General features: G+C 42.2%; 1 protein-coding gene across 12 annotated transcripts in view; it reads left to right on the top strand.

Annotated features, from left to right (window-relative positions):
* LRRFIP2 (LRR binding FLII interacting protein 2) overlaps nucleotides 1–24531 on the top strand; it is a 125842-nt gene that overhangs the window by 57796 nt on the left and 43515 nt on the right. For 4 of the 12 annotated variants that reach the window (XM_050937979.1, XM_050937983.1, XM_050937980.1 and 1 more), the window contains 3 exons: nucleotides 21120–21164; nucleotides 21993–22106; nucleotides 22611–22682. In XM_050937979.1, coding sequence (XP_050793936.1) covers nucleotides 21120–21164; nucleotides 21993–22106; nucleotides 22611–22682 — 231 coding nt within the window. Of the gene's footprint in view, nucleotides 1–1193; nucleotides 1269–3861; nucleotides 3913–4000; nucleotides 4046–8895; nucleotides 8944–9042; nucleotides 9100–15873; nucleotides 15943–18450; nucleotides 18565–21119; nucleotides 21165–21992; nucleotides 22107–22610; nucleotides 22683–24531 lie in introns of all 12 variants that reach the window. The other 8 variants (XM_050937981.1, XM_050937984.1, XM_050937982.1 and 5 more) reach the window with 3 other exon arrangements.

Genomic DNA, 24531 nt, shown 5'->3' with positions numbered 1-24531 from the left:
GCCCTTGCACGCTGTCTTTGTGCGTGCATGCACAGAGATATAGCCAGTTTGGCAAAGGGGTGTGCATATATTGTTCTTTACTTCCCACTGAGTTGCACTGATTGCAGTGAAAATATTGATCAGTGCTTTTTGATCCTTTTAAACACACACACTTTTATAGTTAAGAAAGTAGGGGGCTAAGGGTTTAGCTGATCGCCATATTTGGGGTCGGGAAGGAATTTTCCTCCAGGGCAGATTGGCAGGGGCCCTGGAGGTTTTTCGCCTTCCCCTGCAGCATGGGGCATGGGTCGCTTGCTGGTGGATTCTCTGCAGCTTGAGGTCTTCAAACCAATTTTGAGGATTTCAATAACTCGGTCCTGGGTTAGGGGTTGTTATAAAATTGGATGGGTGGGGTTCTGTGGCCTGCCTTGTGCAGGAGGTCAGACTAGATGATCATATTGGTCCCTTCTGACCTATGAGTCTATGAGTCTATAAGTTCCACAATATAGATAATCAGAAATGTAATCAATAAGCTTTCAGTGTGTTTTTCTCTGAGAACAGCGGTGTAAGAAAGATAGTCAGGCCCCGATCCGTCACACACTTAACACGTTTAACTCCACTAGTGAGTGTCAGTGAGACTATTCACAGTTGTAAAGTTAAGCATATGTAAAGTATGTGCTTATGTGTTTGTCGGATTGGTGCCTGGTTTATTAAATATTTTCACTAGTGTTTTGAAGATATAGTGAAGATACTGACTATTACATACTAATGAATTCTCTCTACTTTCAAATTCTGATTCAACAAATTATCTAATGGAAACTGATAAACAAATAAGCATAAATGTGTTCTGATTTATTATTATTTGACATTGTCAAGTTTTTGAAGTAATAATTAGTTCCTTGTCAGGTTTTTCAAGGACATTCCTTGGTTTTGCGTGGGGCAAAAAACAAACCCATATTTTCTTCTCCTGGCTGGATGAGGCATTTTCAAAATGTTGTCATTTTCCATATTTTTTTTAAAGAGTACTCTTTTAAAAAAAACAACTGTGTGCCATTTTTCCTTCAGAAAATTGCACCAATTTTGAGCCCTGGCCCTAAAAAAATGAGAGAGAACTTTTTTAATGTCTGTTTACAAGTTTGGGGATGTCTGGGCATCATTATGGTTTAATTCTTGTTCACAATAACTTTATGTACAATTTTTTTTATTTTTTACAGAGTGGATTTTACCATGACCAAAGAAATTATAGCAGCCTTAGACATAGCAAACCAATCTCTTCCTACCATACTCGGGTCTGTCTGTACTTTGGTTTCTGCATAATTATTATGCATGTATTTTTCCTCTTAAGATTCTGGAGTATTAAAACTAATATTAGCATAACTTGGAATGCTTGCTTAGTTTTTAACATTGCTGCTCAGATAAATTTGTGAGGGACTGTTCTCTGTCACTGTGGAGCTTGATGAATAACATAGAAGCAGTTTTGTTTCCTGCATGTTTTGAGATAATTCATAACCTAAACCACTTAAAATTGATTACTGTATGTTTGATTTTAAATTGAGTTTTAAATTTACTTATATTCTTTTCAAGGCAAGCTTTAACTGAATTGCCCTGGCAGACTAGGGAAATCATTCAGAATAATGAGAGGCCAAAAGTTCAATTTTTTACAATTTTCTGTAAAATAATTATTTATTTTGATTTGTGAAATGTGCCTAAATTAAATAACCTTTCTGTTATTGTAAGCTCTTATAATTAGTCTATTTTACTTGATCCAACCTCTTTACAGCTTCATAAATATAAATTGGTACTAAAAATAAAACTTTTCTGCTCATCTTTCCTTATCTTGGAAAAACATTTAGTCCTCAAGTTCATAACTAGCCCAACAGACTTTCCCAAGATGTGGCACTTCTTGTGCTACTTTGAGTGGTTGCAGACGTGTATTCCACTAAAGTATGTGTGCACCAAAGGTAAAAATTGAAGAAGTTAAAAAAGCGTTGCAGAAGATGAAAAACAACAAGGCACCTTATTTTGATGGCATTCATCCTGAGATGCTTAAATATGGAGGCGAAGACCTGGAATCTCATTTGCCAGGGGTCCAGAATCATTTCCTGATCACATCAGCAGGAATTTCTCCAAAAATTGTGAATAGTCTCTGAAGATCAGTTTGCTGAGGTCCATCTTGGCTATTGACCTATTTGTAATGAGATAACAAGAAGTGCTATCAATTTTGCTCTCAAGTGGGTCTCAGTCCAGGCTCCTTAACTGATGCCTTCCACCTGAATTGGGGATTGGCACTGATGTATTCCTTTTTCCCCAATCCCACTTGTTTCTCAGCTTATTCTCAAACCAAAGCTGGATCATTCCAAACTAAGCAGTTCCTTTGTGGGACCTTAATGTTGTGCTGGCTGCCCTTATGGGTTCTCCATTTGAGCTCCCTGGCAACTTGTTGTCCCTCTCTCCTGCGCCTTTCATGTTTTCACATCTGCAGGAAGAGTAAGTGAGCTGCAGGCTTTAATGGCAGATCCAACCATTTACTCTGTTTTTCAAGGACTAAGTAGTCCCAGCGCTGCATTCTAAATTTTTGTGTAAAGTGGTTTCACATTAACCAAATAACTGGTATTTCTTTCCTAAGCCGCCACATTGAAGTGCAGAAGAGAAGCACCTTCATTCGTTGGCTATGAGATGATGTGCCTCTCTTTTAATTTGGAGAGGACTAAACCATTTATTTGTTCTACTTTTCTGTCTCCTATGCAGACAGGATGAAGGATCATGTGGTCTCCACACAGACTATTTCCAGATAACTTCCTGTATTATAACAGCATATGCAGTAGCTCAGGCTCCACAAAGACTATGGGCTCATTCAACTAGGGTTTAAGCAACATCAGTCACATTTATCAGTGATGTTTTGATATTGAGCATTTGCACCTAGTTTCCTGTGTATGTACTTTTACCAAATGCTATCCTAGTATAATTGCATTTACATCAGATGCAAACTTGAGGAAGGCAGTTCTGCAGTTTTTCTTTAAGTAGATTTTAAGCCCACTTCCCACTGATATAGCTTGTGAATCACTTGAGTGGGATATACGACTGAACCAATCAAAGATGAAAAGATGGTTACCTGTCTGGATGATAACTGTTGGTCTTTGAACTCTGTATGCAGATGTGTATTCCACAACTCACCCATGGTGCCTTCTGTATAAGAGTCTCATCTCTTGATGTTTGTTGTGAAGGAACTAGTATGATCAGGTGACACTGCTATTTAAATAACCAGGGGAGGGGCTTAGGCTATGAGCACCACCCCTATGGGTACTGTTAGGCAAAGTTCTTCGAATTCTGTTCATGGGGCGTGCACACACTTGAGTGGAATAAGTATCTGACTCACATCTCAAACAGCTAGTATATAGATAGATAGCTGTCTTTTCTTTAGTAGCAGTACTCTGAAACCAGGAACTTTTAACACATGTCCTGTACAGAACATAGCATGATAAGGCCCAGATCAATGATGGGGGACTATAAGTGTTATCATAATGCAAATAATAAACTTCTGGTCCACCAACAGAGGATAACAATTTCTGTCTATTGTAGACTTTGTTCAGATTTATATCCGTAACCAAGGGGAGAAATTGCAAGATCGAGCTATCCAGTCCTCTGTTCCATGCTTTTTTTTTCCTGCCACTTTTTTACCATAGAAATACTAATTCTTTTCAATTAGCATATTATAAATTTCCGTATGTCAAGATGTATGGTTTCTTTAAAATGGTATCGTACTAGATCTAAGTTTTACCTGTTTCATTAGATTCCGAGAGCTTTGTTGCAAATCTAAAACAATGGATTTAAATCTTTCCTTGTACTGCAGCCAAAATTATTGTGTTTTTCCCCCCATCACAGTCCTCCTCTTCTCTCTACAGTGGTGCTTTGGCAACTACTAAGACCTATAGGGTTAGTACAGTGTAAAAAAGCTTTTTGGCTAACTTTTGATATGTTAATAGTTTTATTAAAAATAAAAGTAGTTATGCTTTTTTTATAGGTGTCTCCTACTGTAAACAGGAGCTTGATAAGAAGTGCTAGTTTGGTTCGTATGAGTCAATTTGCATGGTTGCCTTAAACCTGCATTCAGATGACTGTAGTTTGAGAGAACTGCATATGCATTCATGCTGTATTTTAAAATAAAGCTAATGCTTGCATGGCTCTGATAATGTGAAATGTATAGGAATACAGAAGATGTTCTGAAAGGTGACTTCCACAAGATTTTTTTTAAATTGGGCTTGCAGCTCATTTCTTTATCAAGGGAGGCTGGAGTGCAGGAGACTTCTTCTGCTTGTTTTTTACTTTAGAAATATCAGGGATATCAAACATCATCTGTTCTGGTTTTGCTAGGGAGTATTAGGGATGTTAATTGCCAACTTACCCTCTCAATTTAAGGAGCAATGCTGTTGCTTTTTTAACAAAAGCTTTCTTTATCCAAAATGTTAATTAATCATTGCAGTTAAGTTATTGGTAAAAAGAAAATTTAAACCCTGATACTCTTCTTTTCCCAATAGGTTAACTTTCAGTTTTTGCTCTTTTGATGTCACATTTCATTAGTTCTAGTGATTTTTTTTCATCTTACTGCCTAGTGTAGAATAGCAAGAACAGCGTAGCTGAAGTCAACTTATCTTAGTTCAACTCACCTCGTATCCTCACGGCGCGGGGTTGTTTGCCACAGCTCCCCCATCGAATTTGCTTCCTCCTCTTGCCGAGCTGGAATTCAGCAGTCAATGGTAGAGTGATAGGGGATCAATTTTATCTATGCTACACACGATCTATGCTACATGCGATAAATGGATCCCCAATAGATCGATCGCTACCCACCGATGCAGCGGGTAGTGTAGACATACCCTCAGTCATAACTTTATTTTTATGAAATAAAAAAACAAGATATTTGTGATCAGTAGAAAAATATTCAATAATTCAAAAAACTCAGATTGATATTCATGTTAAGATCTATATTTTTGTAAGTGCTCTATAAGTATAGACTGTTCATGAAACTAAAGTTGAATTTATGGCGAAATAAATATAATCACATTAATAATTCAAGTACTGTTGTTGTGCAAATTAGTAAAATGAAATATTTGAAAATTCTTTTGTATGCTGGATCTGCCACATCAAGTTTCAGAGCTTTTCTCAAGATAAGGGATTTCAAGTCTTAGGTGCTGAAGAGTCTGTTTTTAATCCCTCCCACTCTTGGCTATGTCTGTACTTAAACTGCTGCAGTGAGGTAGCTGCAGCTGTGCTGCTGTAGTGCTTCCGTGTAGATGAGGGGTGGGCAAACTTTTTGGCCCGAGGGCCACATTGGGGTTTCAAAACTGTATGGAGGGCCGGTAGGGAAGGCTGTTCCTCCCCAAACAGCCTGGCCACTGCCCCCATCTGACCCCTCGCACTTCCCACCTCCTGACTGCCCCTCTCAGAACCCCCGACCCATCCAATCCCCTTGTTCCTTGTCCCCTAACTGCCCCCTGGGACCCCACCCCCATCCAACCCCTCCCCGCTCCCTATCCCCTGACTGCCCCGACACCTGGGACTCCCATGCTTATCCAACTCCCCAGCCCCCTTACCATGCCACTCAGAGTAGCATGTGTGGCCACCGCGCTGCCTGGCTGGAGCCAGACATGCTGCAGCTCTGCCCTCCAGGAGCGCGCAGCCCTGATGCCCAGAGCGCTGCCTGCATGGCTGTGAGGGAAGGGGGACAGCAGGGGAAAGGCTGGGGGCTGCCCTCCCTGGCCAAGAGTTCAAGAACTGGGCAGGATGGTCCCGTGGGCCGTAGTTCTCCCACCTCTGGTGTAGATATTCACTGCAGCGAGAGGAGGATTCTCCTGGCGCTGTAGGTAAGCCACCTTCCTGAGAGGCAGTAGCTAGGTCAATGGAAGAATTCTTTCATCATCCTATTTCTGCCTACATGGACACTTAAGCCCAGGTCTACCCTATAAATTTACATTGATATAACTACATCGTTCAAGGGTATGAAAAATCCACAGGTACTTCACCTCCATGAGAAGTGGCTATGTTGACAGGAGAAGCCCTCCAATTGACATAGCATGGTCTGCACAGGGCGATAGGTCAGTATAACTATGTCTGAGTGACTTAGTACCCCGAACAACATAGTTATATTGACCTAACCCCCTGTCTAGACAGCAGTGTTAATGGAAGCAGACACACAATTCTCGTGAATTAATCATGAGTCATGATTTCTAAGAAAAAAAAAATCCTGACATTTGAGAGTTCTATCCAGAGATCTTGAGTCAGGATTAATTTTAGTTAGAAATTGCTGTAGTGGATAGAGCTGAGGCCTGGAGGCTGACATTGCAGGTGGTGGGAGGGATCTGTATTGATTGTAGGTTCTGAGCAGATGGGGTGAGTGCTGAACTGATAGCAGTGGGGGTTGATGGGGATCGAGGGCTGAACTGATGGGATGGTGGTGAGGGAACTGAACTGAGGGGGAGCTAAATTGGGGGGGGGGTTGGGTGGAGACAGAACTGATGAGTGATTAGAGGATAGGATTAATTGCTGGCAGGAGATGGGCAGAAGTGGGGGTGAGAGCTCCTGCTGCAGGGGCCAAAATCAACTTATCTAGTACATGTAGTGAGCAACGCTAATTGTCACATGCACGCACTCGGGGGATGGGCAGGGGAAGTTCAAAAATCGAGAGACCTAAGAAACACAATATAATCTTTTTTAAAAAATCTCATGATTTTTGATCTCTTGAAATTGTCATTACAGTAACTCCTCGGTTAACGTTGTACTTATGTTCCTGAAAAATGCGACTTTAAGTGAAACGATGTTAAGTGAATCCAGTTTCCCCATAAGAATTAATCTAAATGGGGGAAGGGTTTAGGTTCCAGAGAAATTTTTGTCACCAGACCAGACAGACACACACACACAAGTTTTAAACAAACAATGCTGTATACAGCAATGATGATTGTGAAGCTTGGTTGAGGTGGTGAAGTCAGAGAGTGGGATATTTCCCAAGGGATGCCTCACTGCTAAATGATGAACTCTGCTGAGCCCCCAAGGGTTAACACGTTGTTAATGTAGCCTTACACTCTACAAGGCAGCACAAATGGAGGGAGGGGAGACAGCATGGCAGACAGAAACACACCATGTGTGTGAGAGGGAGAAATGTGCATTGCCCCTTTAAGTACACTGATCCCACTCTAAGTACATTGCCTTTTTAAGTAGATCAGCAAATTGAGACAGCAGCTGCTGTCAGCAAGCTCCCTCTGTCGTGAGCCCTGTCATGTCCCCCCTGCTCTATGGAGATGGGGTAAGGGAGGAGCGGGAGCAGTGGGGAGAGGGACACCCTGACATTAGCCCCTCTCTCCTCCTCTTCCCCACCCTCCCCCGCACACCAAGCAGGAGGTTCCCGGGAGCAGCTCCAAGGCGGAGGGCAGGAACAGCATGTGGCAGTGGAGGGAGCAGAACTGCTGGCAATTGATAGCCTGCTGGGTGGCTGCTGCACAAGGAACTTAAGGGAGGAGGTGGGGGGGCAGTTGCCAGTCCACCCTGGTCCCAAGCCCCCACCAGCTAGCTCCAACGAGCTGTTATTTCTGCAAGCAGTGGACAAAGCAGGCAGCTGCCAAACAACTTTATAAGGGAGCATTGCACAACTGTAAAGGAGCATGTTCTCTAATTGATCAGCAACATAACGTTAACTGGGACGATTTTAAGTGAGGAGTTACTGTACTGCAGGAGAGCTTCTTTTGTCAGCATAACTACCGCCTCTTGTGGAGGTTGATTATCTGTGCCAATGGGAGAAGCCTTCTTGTAGGCATAGATAGCATCTTCGGTGAAGCACTCATCTAGTTTTTGTTCAAGCTGAGTGAAATTCAGAAAGATAAACAGCATAAATATTAAATTGCACTTTAAATTTTCAGTTTTAATCTTTTTGTTAAACATAGTTAAGGTAGAGTGACCAGACATCCCAATATTTGCTTGTTTGTCCCGCGTCCCGACTGATGTTAGGTCAGGACACTGCACAAACAAGCAAAGGCTACTGCACCCCCTTCTTCCCCCATTGGATCCCTCCCCAAATCCCCGCCTCTTCCCCAGGCACTGGAGGGAGGCCTGGAAGACGGAGGAGAGTGCAGGGCCAAGGTGAGTGAGAGTCCTGTCCGGCCCCGAGCGCAGACAGGACTCGGGCGGGGCGGTACCTGGAGGAGGAGCAGGGAGGCGGCCCATGGGGCCAGGCGGCGGCTGTTCTCCACACCTGGGCAGCGGGACTTGGGAGCAGCTGCTGCTGCAGCTCCCACTGCCGCGGCGGGAGGAAGCGGCTGCTGGCCAAGCATGTGGCGCTCGGCAGCTGTGGCTTTGGCGCCCAGGGTGCGAACCCCCGGAGCCCGGGCCTGCTGCGGGGACCCAGCGCGCACACTGCGCCCAGCTCCTGGCCAGTTGCGTCTGGGCTGGCTGTCCAGCTGGTGCAATCCCGCGGGCGGCCCTGGGGTGGAGTCAGCAACAGCCCCGTTCATTCCCCTGTGGGATCTGAGCGGGATGGGGGGGCTGGGGCCTGCTGCCCCCACTCCAGGGCTGCCTACAGGATTGCCACCAGTTGATGCAGGGGTGGTGGTGAGTGGTCTGCCTCCCCTCCCATTGCCCCTCCCCCCCCGTCCTGATATTTCAGTTTTGACATCTGATCACCCTAAGTTAAGGTTTAAAATACTATTTAAAAATGCATGCATGATGGGAGGAAGTGATGACAAAAAGGAAATACAAGTTTGGCCCTACCCTCTTTCAAAAAGTACAGCCTTTAGTGGAAAATGCATGGAAACTGAATATCATAAGGGTGAAGTTGGCTTGCACAGTAGTAGAATTATCTTGCATGACTTGAGGTCGTCACGTTTTAATTACTTTGACACTAGATATAAACGATCCATTTCCTTTATTTCCCAGGCATCATTGTGTGGTGATGGATTATATAGCTCATATAACTCTCATGCTGTAAGTCTAATTAGCATCTTTTCTGAAAACATTTGTGTTACTAATGTAAAGATTACTGAAAAGTATAAAAACTTACAACTTCATAATTTCTGTCTGTAGCCATCTGAATATAGTAGTTATTCTTCAAGAGCAAGCTCAGCTCGAAGTAGTCCTGTGGTGAGCCCTCTTGCATGATTGTGTGTTTTTTTTCTTATTTGACTAATTCACAATAATCATGAGCATTTGTACTGTAGGTCACTCTAGTGATAAATACATGAGCTATAGATATTTGTTTCTGCTTCAGAAAAATTAAATCAACTAATAAAATTTTAACAAAAACGAGAATATTTACTCAAACAGTTCAACTGTAGAAGTTGCTGTACAAGGTTTTCCTTCCTTAAAAAGGTTTAAAGTTGAAAATGAATGATATACTTTTTTTAAATCTTGAAAAAGAGTACATATATAGAACTCCATCACTGTTACCAGATGTTACTTTAAAAAGTTCAGCTAGAAGCATGAAGACAGTCTTGCCAAATATTAACATTAATATAATAGCTGAAGCATGGGAGTGACAGAGTCATTACATTTCTATTGAGAGCAACATTTCATAAAGAAGAAAACTGTGGCGTGGCTTGGTGCCTGCATCTTGTGAGAAGTAGGTATCCCATTTCTCTGGTTTACCCATATTAGAAATTGAGAGAGAGAGGTCCTATGCATCAGAAAGGAAATAGGCTGGTGGCACCTGACAGTTGCAGATAAACTGGTAGCTGTCTTCTCAGAGGAAAAATGGATGAGTTCATTGCCAGTGAGATCATAAATGTTTCCCTATCAACCATAACAACTTTCTGTGGTGTATTTGGTATGTCACAGCTTCATGTGCTAGAACATAATCTGACATAGTTTAGTACAGATTGGAATGAAATTGGGCTTGATGCAGGAAGGTACAGTGTGTATTATCTGTTGCCTTTTGTAGATCACAGTTGCAAATATAAACAAATACCTTGGCCTTTACAAAAATTGCATCTAATATTTAACACTAAGGGTTTCTTCCATAATTGAGGACTGGGAAAAGGCTTCCAATTAAACCAGGCTTAAAACATAGCTGCTAGAAAAAGTACTACTTCCTTTGCTAGAGCCAAGGGGTAGGGGGGAGAGAATTGTGGTGTTTGTTTTTTTGGCAGGTACTCAGATCATAGAATCATAGAATATCAGGGTTGGAAGGGACCTCAGGAGGTCATCTAGTCTAACCCCCTGCTCAAAGCAGGACCAATTCCCAACTAAATCATCCCAGCCAGGGCTTCGTCGAGCCTGACCTTAAAAACCGCTAAGGAAGGAGATTCCACCCCCTCCCTAGGTAACCCATTCCAGTGCTTCACCACCCTCCTAGTGAGAATTTTTTTTTTCCTAATATCCAACCTAAACCTCCCCCATTGCAACTTGAGACCATTATTCTTTGTTTTGTCATTTGATACCACTGAGAACTGTCTAGATCAGGGGTAGGCAACCTAAGGCACACATGCCGAAGGCGGCACGCAAGCTGATTTTCAGTGGCACTCACACTGCCTGGGTCCTGGCCACCGGTCTGGGGGGGCCTGTGTTTTGTTTTAATTTTAAATGAAGCTTCTTAAACATTTTATAAACCTTACTTACTTTACATACAATAGTTTAGTTATATATTATAGACTTATGGAAAGAGACCTTCTAAAAACATTAAAATGTATTACTGGCACATGACACCTTAAAATAAAGTGAATAAATGAAGACTCGGCACACCACTCCTGAAAGGCTGCCGATCCCTGATCTAGATCCATCCTCTTTGGAACCCCCTTTCAGGTAGTTGAAAGCAGCTATCAAATCCTCCCTCATTCTCTTCTGCTGCAGACTAAACAATCCCAGCTCCCTCGGCCTCTCCTCATAAGTCATTTTTGTTGCCCTCCGCTGGACTCTTTCGAATTTTTCCACATCTATCTTATAGTGTGGGGCCCAAACTGGACACAGTACTCCTGATGAGGCCTCACTAGTGCCGAATAGAGGGGAGTGATCATGTCCCTCGATCTGCTGGTAATGCCCCTATTTATACAGCCCAAAATGTTGTTAGCCTTCTTAGCAACAAGGGCACACTGTTGACTCATATCCAGCTTCTCGTCCACTGTAACCCCTAGGTCCTTTTCTGCAGAATTGTTGACTAGCCATTCGGTCCCTAATCTGTAGCAGTGCATGGGATTCTTCCGTCCTAAGTGCAGGACTCTGCACTTGTCCTTGTTGAACCTCATCAGATTTCTTTTGGCCCAATCCTCCAATTTGTCTAGGTCCCTCTGTATCCTATCCCTACCCTCTAGTGTATCTACCACTCCTCCCAGTTTAGTGTCATCTGCAAACTTGCTAAGTTATGCAACTTCAGCTACGTGAATAACTTAAGTTTCCTTTGGAGGGGTTTCCCTCCAGTTCTGTCCCAGCACTAGGGCATGCTGTGGTCTCCTGGCTTCAAAGCCTGTGAAGTCTGCAACAAGTGTATGCCCAGAAGCGATCCTCACACTTTGTGTTTGAAGTGTCTGGGGGAGAGCCATCAAAAGGATTGCTGTAGGATCTGCAGGGGGGTTTGCCCCAGGACACTGAAAAATAGAGATCAGCACCTGAAGCGGCACTCAGGCCCCAGTTCGACCCTGGGTCGGTGGACCCGGCGCCGAGTACCCTCTCCTCAGTACACAGAGCCCTGGAACTGTCGGCACAGGGATTAGTGCCAAGTAAAGACAAGGACTCTCAGTACCATCATGGCTCTGCTCGTGGCTCACATGCTGCAGGCAGGCAGCAGTCTCAATCGCCAGTGCCGAAGAAGAAGAGGTGGCCGGATGGGGGTTGTTCCCCCCACCACAGCTAGACCCATGGAGCTGGCTGTTGTGAGACCCAAGTCGGGCCACACTACTTTGTCCCCACTGCCAGAGATGGTCGCGTCAACTCCTGCCCCCGTGGAAGGACAGTCGGATCTGAACCCTTCTTGCTTGCCGAGGCTGAGTCAACAGCTATGTCTCCCGTCGACCCTAGCGGTGTTTGAGGCAGCCCGGGACCTGCTCCAACTTATGGCACTGTTCTCCCCGCTGAGACGGGATAGGTCACCGGCACCGGTCGCTCCCTCAGCACTGCCAAGGGGAAAGCCTGCAATGATGTCCCGGCAGTCTCCATCCCCGGTGCACCGCTCCCCAGCACCAGAACAGCATCAGCAGCCTTGTCGGTCCCTGAGCCCTTGGCGTGGACCCTCCGTGCCTCAAAATATCACTCTTCCATGGTCCTCCTTTTTGGAGACCTTGGAGTCAGAGTTGGACTCCTTTCGATCTCGTAGGATCAGAAGTAGACTGTCCAGGTCATCAAGAGACTGACACCCTTACCCAGCACCATGGCCCATGCAGTGGTGGCCCCTGGCACAGTGGCTGTTTTGAACTTACTGGGCCTTTCACCAAGGCCAAGGCTGGAGCCAAGGGTCACATTCCAGGGCAGCATCAGTGCCTTGGCCACTTTTGTACTCCCCCCAGCACCATCAGCATCGACAGGATTGGGAGTAGCTCCATCGCTCCTTGCCGTCACCATCCCAGCCCCTACGCCAGCCTCAGTGGTATCAGCTCCGATGACCTCGGCACCCACAGCCCCGACACCATTGGTTCCAGTTTTGACAACTTTGGCACTGGCAGCCTCGGCATCAACGCATACAGCTCCGGCACTGAGGGGCACTGCACTGCTTGTGTCGGCTCCAGCCCAGGATCTCCAAGTGCCACAGGACACTGTGGGTGTGGAGGGAAGAGAGCAGCCATTCCTTGAGGGGGTCTCTTCCTTTCTCTCTTTGGGTGAAGCGCTGGCGGGCACTTCGGTAGCCCCAGCCCTGCAGGACAACAGGGTCCTACAGCAATTGCTGAAGAGGGATGCCCAGGGCCTGGGCATTCAGGCAGAGGAGGTGGTGGAGGATTCAGATCCAATGGTGGGTATCCTCGCCGCCTCCAGACTGGCAAGTATTGCCCTACCTCTCATAAAGACCATTGCGGACACCACAAAAGCCTTTCGGCAGACTCCAGCTTCGTTGCACCCTACAGCTAAGCGCAATGAAAGACATTATTTTGTGCCATCCAGGTGCTACGATCACTTGTATACCCAGCCTTCATCAGATTCCCTGGTCATGGACGCTGCTAACTAACGCGAGTGCCAGGGCTACCAAGTCCCACCCCCCCCAAAGAATCAGAGGCAAAATGACTCAGCCTTTTTGAGAGAGAGGTCTACTCCACTGGTGGCTTGCAGCTCCGCGTTTCTTATCAGCAGGCCATTGTCAGCAGCTGCTACTACTACAATACATATAGGGCAATGGCAAAGTTCACAAAACTGCTGCTGCAGGACTCCCATGCCAAATTCTCGGCCCTGGTTGAGGAGGGCAAGTTCATTTCTCGAGTCTCACTGCAGGTTGCTCTGAGCAGGGCTGATGTAGCCACTTGGGTGATGGCTACTGGGGTTGCCATGAGAAGGGTTTCATGGCTCCAGGTCTCAGGTCTGCCATATGAGTTTGCACAGCGTCATGTCTCTGCCTCGCCCAGTCCTCAACTCCCTCCAGTGGTGGCTGGACCCACAGGTATTGTGTGCAGGGGTCTCCTTCACCTGTCTTTAGCCATCCCACTCACTCGTGACGGACGCATTAGCTTTGGACTGGGGAGCACATCTAAGAGACCTCAGGACACAAGGCCTCTGGTTTTAGGTGGCACTTACACTCCATCTCAATATCAGAGCTGAGAGCATGCCAGACTTTCCAAGACCACTTGACAGGGAGCTGTGTATCAGTTATGACAGACAACACCTGGCTGTTCTATATCAACAAACAGGAGGGTGCATGCTCCTCCCCCCTGTGTCAGGAAGCCCTCAGGCTGTGCGACTTCTTGCGTAGTTCATTCCATACACCTGCAAGCATCATACCTCCTGGGAGTACAGAATAAGTTGTCGGATGGTCTCAGCAGGTCATTTTGTGGCTATAAGTTGTTCCTATGCCCAGATGTCACAAACTCCATCTTCCAATGGTGGGGCTTTCCCTAGATGTACCTGTTCACCCTATGATGCAACAGGAAATGCCGGCAGTTTTGCTCCTTCCTGAATCTCAGCCCGGGCTCCATCGTGGATGTGTTCCTCCTCCCATGAGAAGGCCGTCTCCTCTGTGCCTTCCCACCCATCCATCTCATTCACAAGGTGCTTCTCAAGATACAAAAGGAAGAGGCTTCAGTGGTATTGATAGCTCCAGCCTGGTCTTGCTAACACTGGTACACATTTCTTGTGGAAATGTCCCTGGATGCCCCGGCACCTTGCCGCTCCTCCCAGACTTAATAACTCAGGATCACTGCTGTCTCCAGGACCTGAATCTCGAGTCATTGCACCTCACAGCGTGGAAGCTCCATGGCTGAATCCCCTGGAGCTCTCCTGCTTGGACCCGGCTAGACAAGTCCTCCTTGGCAGTAGGAAACCCTCCAGCAGGACTACCTACTTTGCCAAGTGGAAGAGATTCTCAGTCTGGTCAGCACAGCATCATTTGTCCCCGACGCTCGCCTCTATACCATTCATACTGGACTACCTTCTCCATCTCAAGCAGCAGGAACTGTCCATATGATCAATAAGGGTTCACTTGGCCACTATCTCTGCCTTCCATCCAGGCCCAGAGGGCCAGTTGGTCTTTGCTAACCCTATGATCAGCCTTTTTCTGAAAGGCCTTGACAGGTTATATCTGCACGTTCAATAACCATCCCCGACCTGGGACCTCAGTCTGATCCTTTCCAAAGAGATGGGTCCACCCTTTGAACCGCTGGCGACTTGTTGCCTGCTCTATCTGTCATGCATGGTGGCATTTCTGGTAGCAATAACCTCAGTCAGGAAGGTGTCTGAGCTCGAGGCCCTAACATCTTAGTCCCCTTTACACTGTGTTCTATAAGGACAAGGTTCAGCTGAGGTCACATCAGCTTTCCTCCTTAAGGTTATCTCCCAATTTCACATCAACTAGGACATCTTCCTCCTAGTGTTCTGTCCTAAGCCGCACTCAAACAGCAGGGAGCAGAGGCTTCACTCATTAGATATCCACAGTGCACTGGCCTTTTACATTGAAAGAATTAAACTGTTTAGGAAGTTCATTCAACTGTTTGTGGTAGTGGCAGACAGGATGAAGGGTCTTCCAGTCTCCACCCAATGAATTTCCTTGTGGATCACGTCCTGCAGCCGTGAATGGTATAACTTGGCAGAGGTGCCTGCCCGTCCGTTCACAGTGCACTTCACTAAGGTGCAGGCTTCTTCAGCAGTGTTCCTGGCACAAGTTCTGACCCAGGAAATAAGCAGAAGTCCTGCATACATATTTCACTGTGCATTATGCGATTTACTCAGCAGGCCAGAGATGATGCGGCCTTTGGTAAAGCAGTGCTCCAGTCAGTGAACAACTCCAATCCCACCTCCTGAACTTAGCCTTGGGAGTCACCTGATTGGAATTGACACGAACAAGCACTTGAAGAAGAAAAAACAGTTACTCACCTTCTCATAACTGTTGTTCTTTGAGATGTGGTTTTCATGTCCATTACAATACCCTGCCTCCTACCCATCTGTCAGAGTACCCAGCAAGAAGGAATTGAGGGGGTAGCAGGTGAGTAGGGCCCTATGTTGAGCACCATGATGGCGCCACTCTAGGGGGTGCCCGAACCAACCCAATGGATACTGCTATGGGAAAAATCTTCCAGCTGCCATGGTGCATGCACACACTTGATTAAAATGGACATGAACAACACATCTCGAAGGATAACAGTTATGAGAAGGTAACTGTTTGTTTTTTCTTTAAATTTGTGTTTTATGTACTCTGTATCATTCCCTGATATTCTGTGAATTACTTATTTCAAGATAGAAATTGTTTGGACTGCAGTCAATCAGCTGTAAATACATGCATTTTAATTTTTGTAGTTTACAGACAATGAAACAGGGAGTACCACATCCTCTAATCATGCCATCCGAGGGCGGAGTGATAGCATGGTGAGCCAGGTTGCATGCAATTGTCTGATGCTATTGGTGATACCTTAACTTTATTTAAGATCCCTAATTACTTAATTTATTATAGCATATACTGTTCCACAGATATGAAGGGCTGCTTGTGAGAGAAGGAAAGTAGACACCTCTGTTCACTTACAACTTGTGTGCACCCATTTGTTGTGTGTACACTGAGTTGTGTTTTCTTGGAATCCATTATATTACTTGGGCAGAGTTGTATGACATCTCTATATATGTCTTATAATGCAGCTCAAATAAGACAGTTGACCTTACTTGTACTGGGTGAATGTTTTTGAATTACTTTTTAAGCTAATTCAATTTTTAAAGAAATATAATTATAGGCAGAACTAGTAGAGCCACCTATACGAAACATTTGCTAAACATTACTTCCCATTATAAGACCCTGTTTTCAGTTGCTTATAACTTTGCCAAATTTTAACTTTTCTGGCTGAAATTTTCCATGCCAGATATCTGCATCTCACTGAATATTTTTTGAAAATTTCAGCGAAACTGGTTCCGATGTTTCAGAGAATGAGATTAGGGGAAAATACATGGATTTAAAACAAAAACTTTTTTTGTTGAGAAGCTCTAGAATAGGGGTGAGCAAAATACGTCCCGGGGGCCGGGTCTGGCCTGTCTAACATTTCTGTCCAGCCTCCTCTGCTCCTCTGAGATCTCCGAGTCTGGGCCACTAAAGGTCCCGTGGCACAGTGGGACGTTCAGGAAGGCTGCCTGCCTGCCCGCCTGCCCTGGCCCCATACCGCTCCTGGAGGTGGCCAACTGTTGCTGGCACGCCTCTGTGTGCTGCCCCCTCCCCCAGCACTATCTTCCTAGCTCTCATTGGCTGGAAACCGTGCCTGTAGCAACCAGCCACAGCCGCTTTAGGGAGAGCATGGGGCCACGGTATGCAGTCAGCCTGCCTGAGCCCTGCTGCGCCACCAATTGGGATCCACCTGTTTGTAGCACCTCCCGTCCAGAGACTGCACCTCGCATCCCCTCCCGAACCCCAACCCCCTGTAATTTAGATATCTTCAGTCATATCAGCACTCTTTTATGCACATGTAACGTTCATAGCTTTGACCACATCTCCAGCTCTGAGATAAAATGATTAGCATCAGGAAACGCTTAATAAAGGGATACTTTCCATTGAACATAGTACATTTGGGCCGCTGCTACCCAGAGCCAGCACCCTGTGCCGGCAGCAACTCTGGCATTACTGTACTACCCCCAGTCCCGCCCACAGGGACAGTTGCAGGTGAGCCTGGTGCCCACCTCAGTGAGCGGGACTGGGGATGGTACTGGGACTGGGGGTTCTCATTCTGGAGCAGTTGCTGGTGCAGGGTACTGGCTTCTGGGAGTGGCAGCCCAACATGCTGCTGCTTTTGCCACTGCAGTTCCCAATAGAGCCCTGCAGCTTTACAGATATGGATGTGGATATAAATTTGTATCCGTGCAGGGCTCTGTCCACCAGATTATAATGTGGATAATTATAACTTGTTCTAATCCACACTTTGTTCTGTTACCAGGCTCTGTTTATTTTTGCAGATACTTTGTACTTAAATTTGTACTTAATGATCAGTTTTCCGAGCTGTACTTGTGATTAGAAAGCTTACTCTTTACTGTTATAAAGCTCTTTTTTTTTTAACTGTGATTGGGGAAAGGATCTCAGATAGTGTTAAATTGCAATTGTCATTCATTATCCATTTTATCTGGCACAATGTTGGTGCCAAAACTCATTTTAAATTGAAATGGAAAGGTGAAAGTCATAAATGTTAACTGTTTCAGAGGAAGATATCAGTAGCCTTAGCGCACGTCCAGACTAACCCGCGGCATCGGCAGGTTAAAATCGATTGCTCGGGGATTGATATATCGCGTCTAGTCTGGACGCGATGTATCGATCCCCGAGCGCGCTTACATCGATTCCGGAACTCCATCAACCCAAACGGAGTTCCGGAATCGACACGGAGAGCAGCGGACATCGATGCCGCGCCATCCAGACGGGTGAGTACCTCGATTTTAGAAATTCGACTTCAGCTACGTTATTCCCGTAGCTGAAGTTGCGTATCTAAAATCGATTTTAATACCTAGTGTGGACGTGGCCTTAGAAATGCTGTAAATCATAATTTAAGAATGCGATCAAACTGTTGAATTGTCACAGGGAAAGTAGTAGTAGATCTGAGACACATTCTTTTTTGACAAAAACAAATGTATTGGTATTGTGCACTTAAAACTAATATACATGTGTAAGTCTTTCAGTAGGAACATTTAAATTACCAAAAACAGTAAGAAGAGGAATTCAGTCGTTGTATCATTATTAAACTTAAGAAATGCCAAGAGCAAATTGCAGTAGTTGATATTTTAAATTTGATTTCTATTGAAATATAATTGTACCTTATAGTGGAAAGGGCTTTTGTTATCTTCATTCAGTGAAAATGTTTTCCATTCTACCCTTAATTCATCTTTCCTTTTTCCTTTTTTAATCTGGCTTTGAAGTCAACTGATTTTTCTGATCAAAATGAAACTGCAGCCGATTATTTTTGTCGTTCCAATCGCAGAGGGAGCATTGTTTCTGATGTGGACGATGCCAGTATCCCAGATTTAAATAGTGTGAGTGTAATGCATATTATGATATTGTAATGAATACAATTAGCTACTAATGATGTTTTCTTGCTTTACTGAAAAAAATAACTGCCTGAAAAAGGAAAAAACCTCAGAACAGTAGAATTTAGTCAATAGTGAATTAGTTTTGTAGCTGTTTCTTAAACTAACTGCCAGTTTCTTTCTTAGAAAATAACATAAACAAATCTCTTATCTCTTGGAATGCTATTTTTTAATACAGTTCAGAAAATTATTTTGTACTTTGCCTGAGATATACATGAATTTATAATGATCTAATTGTATATTATCATGTACTGGAATCATTAACAGTTGAGGCATCCATTTGTATGAGTGCTATGCATACCTGAAAAAAAGCTTTGTGTAAGCTTGAAAGCTCCTCTCTCTCACCAACAGAAGTTGGTCCAATAAAAGGCATTACCTCACCCACCTTGTGTCTCTAATATCCTGGGACCAACATGGCTACAGCAACACTGCATGCTATAAATACGTAAGGAATGTATAATATTCAAGTGTCCTTTATATAATAAGCCTAAAAACCTTTGAGAGTAAACTCTGGTTTTAGTCTGAAATAACAAGTTACTGTGCAAAACTGGCACTCTTTTGTTCCACAAATCTTATTTGCGGAGTGTTTTCAAAGAGTATCTGCTTGCTTTAGTGACAGCAAAAAAACAAACAAAAAAGTTTGGGGTGCTGGTAGCCATCCCATGGCCACACAGTTATGGGAGTGTAAGCTGGATTCTACTCGTTTTCATGTATTGACAGAATTATCTTAATTCCAATTGCAGGGCCACATTCTACCATCAGGTTTGAGAGTAGCAGCCATGTTAGTCTGTATCCGCAAAAAGAACAGGAGTACTTGTGGCACTTTAGACTAATAAATGTATTTGAGCATAAACTTTCATGGGCTACAGCATCCGATGAAGTGGGCTGTAGCCCACGAAAGCTTATGTTCAAATAAATTTGTTAGTCTCTAAGGTGCCACAAGTACTCCCATTCTACCATCAGTTTCTTCTGTTTAACTGAGCAAAGATTTTGGTGCCAAAAATCCCTCCTTTTTCTAGTAGACTGTCCCAATCATTCAGATACAGTAAACAGCTAGTCCCCCCCAATACTAAATTTACAATTACTTGTAAGAGTAGAACCACACTTCAAGTTAGCAAAATATTTTTTTCTGTTCAGATGAAAAAAATGTAGTGGCAGTATTATTATTGTCACCACCATGTATGTTATTCGCCATCAATGTATGCAGCTATATGTTCAGAGCATGAGTAGATGTCGTTTGCAATGTGCGTTCTGTTTCAAATTGAAATTTAAGCTTGTAATTTTTTTAATTTACTTTTATGGATATTAGCATTCTCTGTTACAAGGATGTGACAATGTATTGAGAGTGGTTAATTGCATTATTTTCTTGTTTACTAGAATTGCTGTTATGTGAATGGATTCTTAATTCTTGTTTTTATGGTAGCAATAAAAATTACATAATAAAAATTTTCTAATTGATATTCTATAGGGAAGATTGGGTTCAAAGGGAGTTTTAAGTTACAACTCTTTGAGACACAGCTCTTATCAGATAATCAATCAGTAGATTGTCTTAATCATGACTGTCTGCTTCAGGTAGTAACATATGTTGCACTGGCAGCTCTAAAGATGAAACCAGGAAAGAACATGAGACATGGAGAACTGATGTCTTCAAAATTGTATGAACTTTGCTTCTGCTGTGATGCAAATCCTCGTAACTCTTCTCTATTAGTTTAGGGCAAAAAGAATTAGATATTTGTGTTGAAGACAATTATTGGATAAGTTGTTCTGGAGGAGCTACTTATACTTATTAAAAATCTATAGATTTGTAATGTCTTAGGCTTTCATTTCATTTGGATTTTTAACTGAAGAAAATGTTGAGATAAGTCTGAGTAATAAAATTAACACATTCACACAAAAGTTTAATACATCTTGATTCCTATAACAGATGTGTATGTTTCTGGTCAAGCTTGATTAATTAAAATATTGAATGAAATAAATAGTAAGGTATTGTAAATAATTAGCCCTCTTCAACCTCAGTTATTTGTCTTGATGTGACTGCCAGTTCTAACAAATGGTGTGGTGTATTGTGACGTGAATGTGTTTTCTGGTGACTAGATTAAGACACTCAAACTGATTTCACTTGTGATCTAAACCAGATTTCCAAACAGGTTAGTGTTTGCTATTTTGCTTACCATCGCAATCATTGCTATGCTGAGATTTATAATACTGAAAATAATTTCTGTTCTCAGTTATTTAATATTAACAAAGGTTTTTACCTGAAAGGGTATCTAAAATTTCTGAAGTTTTATTTTTAATTATAACCATTAATTTCTGTGTAAATGCTACAATTAAAATAAGAACTTTTAAATTTTAGGCCTAACAGTTAAGTTTTGAAGCCTTGTACATAATCCACAGGATTACAACAAATGGTTTACATCTCATTATGCTTGGTGAACACAAAGGTGTTACAGCTGTTCAGTCACAAAATGAATAATTATAATAACTTTTTTTCCTCTTTCCAGCTGGAAGAGAAGTGTGACAAACCGTATTCTGAAATTTACACAAGGGTATGTTTGTTAAAAGATTGAAAGTCAATTTTCTTGCTTTAATTATAGTCCATTTTGAAACATCTCCAAAAGTTTATATGCCATATGTTTTAGTGGTGTTTGTATTCTAATACTTAGACAGTTAATTGCAAAACGACACTTGTAAAGCTCTGTGTAAAGCCTAGCTAACATTCCTGTTCCTGTCACTTTATTTCCCATTGGAAAGGAGTGTCTCTTAAGGGAGCTATTTAATTTATACAGTTCATCCCCATATGTCAGGAAATGTTGAGCAAAGAGATTGAATTTGAAGGGGACAGGACTAGAAAAACTCAGATTTTTTTTTTAACTGCTGTTGCAGACATTGCTCCAAGTCCTTGTGTGGGAGGGATTAAAATGACTATTAAAGGTGTGGAAACTTTGAGATCGTTCCAGCACTACAAGCCCACTAGCAAGATGTACCTAAGTACAGAACTTCAAATTTCTGTAGGATATAAGTAAAATTATGATGATTGATAAGCTACTTATCCTAGTTTTTCTCTTCACTGTTACATCACCTCAACCAAAGTGTTTTGTAAACATTTCATCAGCAAAACAGATCATATATCATAGCAAACCCAAGATATAAACTAGATCTGGAAATTAACCTTGGTCAAAAGTATGATATAATAGAACCTGAATTTTAAGTCAGGTATAAAACAGGATTTTTTAAATGTATGTTTTCAGTGTTTTAATTGTCAAGTAATTTATTATGAGAAATGTGAGAGAGATCACGAAGTGGGATGCTACCACCTCAGAAAATATCACAGTATGAATCCTGATATAGTTTATTCTTTTTTTTTTTTTTTTAAGCCGGCATCTCGCAATTCAGCAAGTACAACTCCTCTGAGTGGGAATTCATCCAGACGAGGAAGTGGGGATACAAGCAGTTTGGTGGATCCTGATGTTTCATTAAGTGAATTACGGGTAAACTGTGTTACTGATTTGAAAAAGCAAGAGGGTTTATGTTTAATATGATGGGGCAATAGAGAGGGAGATGGGATTTCTGTTTGACACAGACAAATAAAATATGATGTATCATTTTAATGACAGTGAGGAAATATAGATGCATGTTATAGCAATGTTATTACTTACATATGTAAATGTTTGTGGTACTGGAAGCTGAGTACTGAAACAAATTTTATTTTAATAATAGAAATTGTTGGATAGATTTAAGAAATGCTACTGAGTAATTTTGAATACTAGTAGTTTTCAAACAATGGTTGCATAACAAAATAGTCAGAATTTTTCACAGATTTGAGGAGCATTTTCAATTTCTATGTGTTTAAAAATGTTTTGTATATTTTATTTTGCACTCTTTGGCATTTGACTGAAAATTATGCAAAGCTAAAGTCCTGCTTTCTTCGCAAAATTTTCAACTGTAAACTGTTTTCCGTTTTTTATGCAATGGTTCGTTCCTATGTCCTGCAGGATATCTATGATCTTAAGGACCAGATACAAGATGTAGAAGGGAGATACATACAGGGACTTAAAGAACTAAAGGTATAAGGGCTCACCATCCCAAGCATGCATTTTATATGGACATATGTTGGTAATGGAGATTTTATCAGTTCCACTAACTGCACATAGCTTTACTAACTAGATTTTTTAAAATATTTCTCTGAAGCATGTGCTTAACCTGCGATGCATAGGATGGATCAGATTTTTGTATGTGTGAATTACTAAAATATACTATTTCCCTGTAGATTCAAAGTTATTTATTAGTCTCACATTAAAATAGCATTACCATTTTCCCATCAAGTGCCAATAAGATGAAAACTAATATTTTAATGGAAAATAAATGCACATTAAAAATCCATACAATGTGTGAAAAAAAGACAGAAATGGGATGTAGTTCTGACAAACAAAATAATTTAACCAAGGAAATTGTCAAGAATTAAACTTATACATTTCAGAAAATGTTAGTGAAAAATCCAAAAATATTTTTTAAAAATACACTGTCTCATGTGTATTAGATTCAGGAGTAGATGAGTCTTTTATGGCCTATTGATAGACTAGTATCAAGTGAGAGAGGTGGATTTTTTTAGTATCCTTTGTTTGCACTCTAGTCTTCTTTTGCTATCATATACAAAAGATTCTCATTGTCCTAGTCCTTTGTCATAGTTAGCAATATGTTGCTTAATATTTAAAGTACGATTACTTTCCCATTTGGTTTACTTATAATTGACATTCTTGTCTTTGTTTTCTGTCCAATTTATTTAAGAAATAACTTACAATTAATTTACATTCTGAAGCCTTCCTCCCCTTTTCTCGGCTGTGCCCAGAAGAAACTGGATGTAGAGGAGAATTTGATCTGTCTCTTTCAGCATATTCTTATCCAGATGCCTGTGTTCAAATTTCTTGTGAATAGTAATATTTAAATATGAAGAGCTCTTAATTGTAATTATTTCTGATGCATGCACACACACTTACACCCATTTAAGATGCTCTTAATGATCAAGTAGAATTCTAACCTTACCTAATTTGCATTTTACAGCGATTGTTTTGTTTAGTAGCCTTCTTGTGGGGGGATTTGAAGAGAATCTGTAATATATTCTGATAAAAGGGAAGTCAAACACATTTTAAAGTCAGCATTTCATTTTTCTACACTAGCTCATCTCCCTTTCAGAGAATGAATGCATAAGCGATCAGAACAGCTAGTTTAAGGTTATGAAGTACATCATTTGTATCTCCTTGATGTTAGTGTATTAATAGGCCTCATAGTAAAATGGTCAAAATCCTTTTTTTTTTTTTTTTTTTTTCCTGTAGCCTATTGAATCCTTGATGCAGTCTTATGAATTTCCTTAATGGTGGCAGAGCTAGAGGATATCTGTCTTTAAGAACTTATGTTACTGTAGATGCAGATGTCAAAAATTCTGTAATGACTGTATAACTACAGGCTCAAATATAAATATTGAGTTCTTATTTAACTGTCAAAATATTTATTATTTTACAAGTCCTCTATTTTCTTGATCTTGTCAAAACACTTTGCATCCACAGGCCTTTATCATTTAACAACTTGAAAAAAATACCTTCTTTTGTTAACTCTGCATTGCACCTGAAAGAATATTTTCAAAATGGACTTAATGCTAATAAACATGAAGTACTTTGTGCATGCTTGTCTGCGTCTCACAAGTGATGTTATGAATCGTTAGGAATGTTTTATTTGCAGATAATGTGGTGATTGCTTTTCACTTACCATATAGCACAAGCTATCAAAAGAAATTAACATTCTAGAAGCTCTGCTTGGCTGACATCAGATTTAAAAAGTGGATTGCTGTTATTACTATTGTAATTTTAAAAGAATCCTTAAGGGCTCTAATTTTAAGATACTTAAGCACTAGTCCAGTAT

Source organism: Gopherus flavomarginatus, chromosome 2 (genome assembly GCF_025201925.1).
Source record: "Gopherus flavomarginatus isolate rGopFla2 chromosome 2, rGopFla2.mat.asm, whole genome shotgun sequence".
NCBI lineage: Eukaryota > Metazoa > Chordata > Testudines > Testudinidae > Gopherus > Gopherus flavomarginatus.
This window is presented reverse-complemented; position numbering and strand designations above follow the sequence as displayed.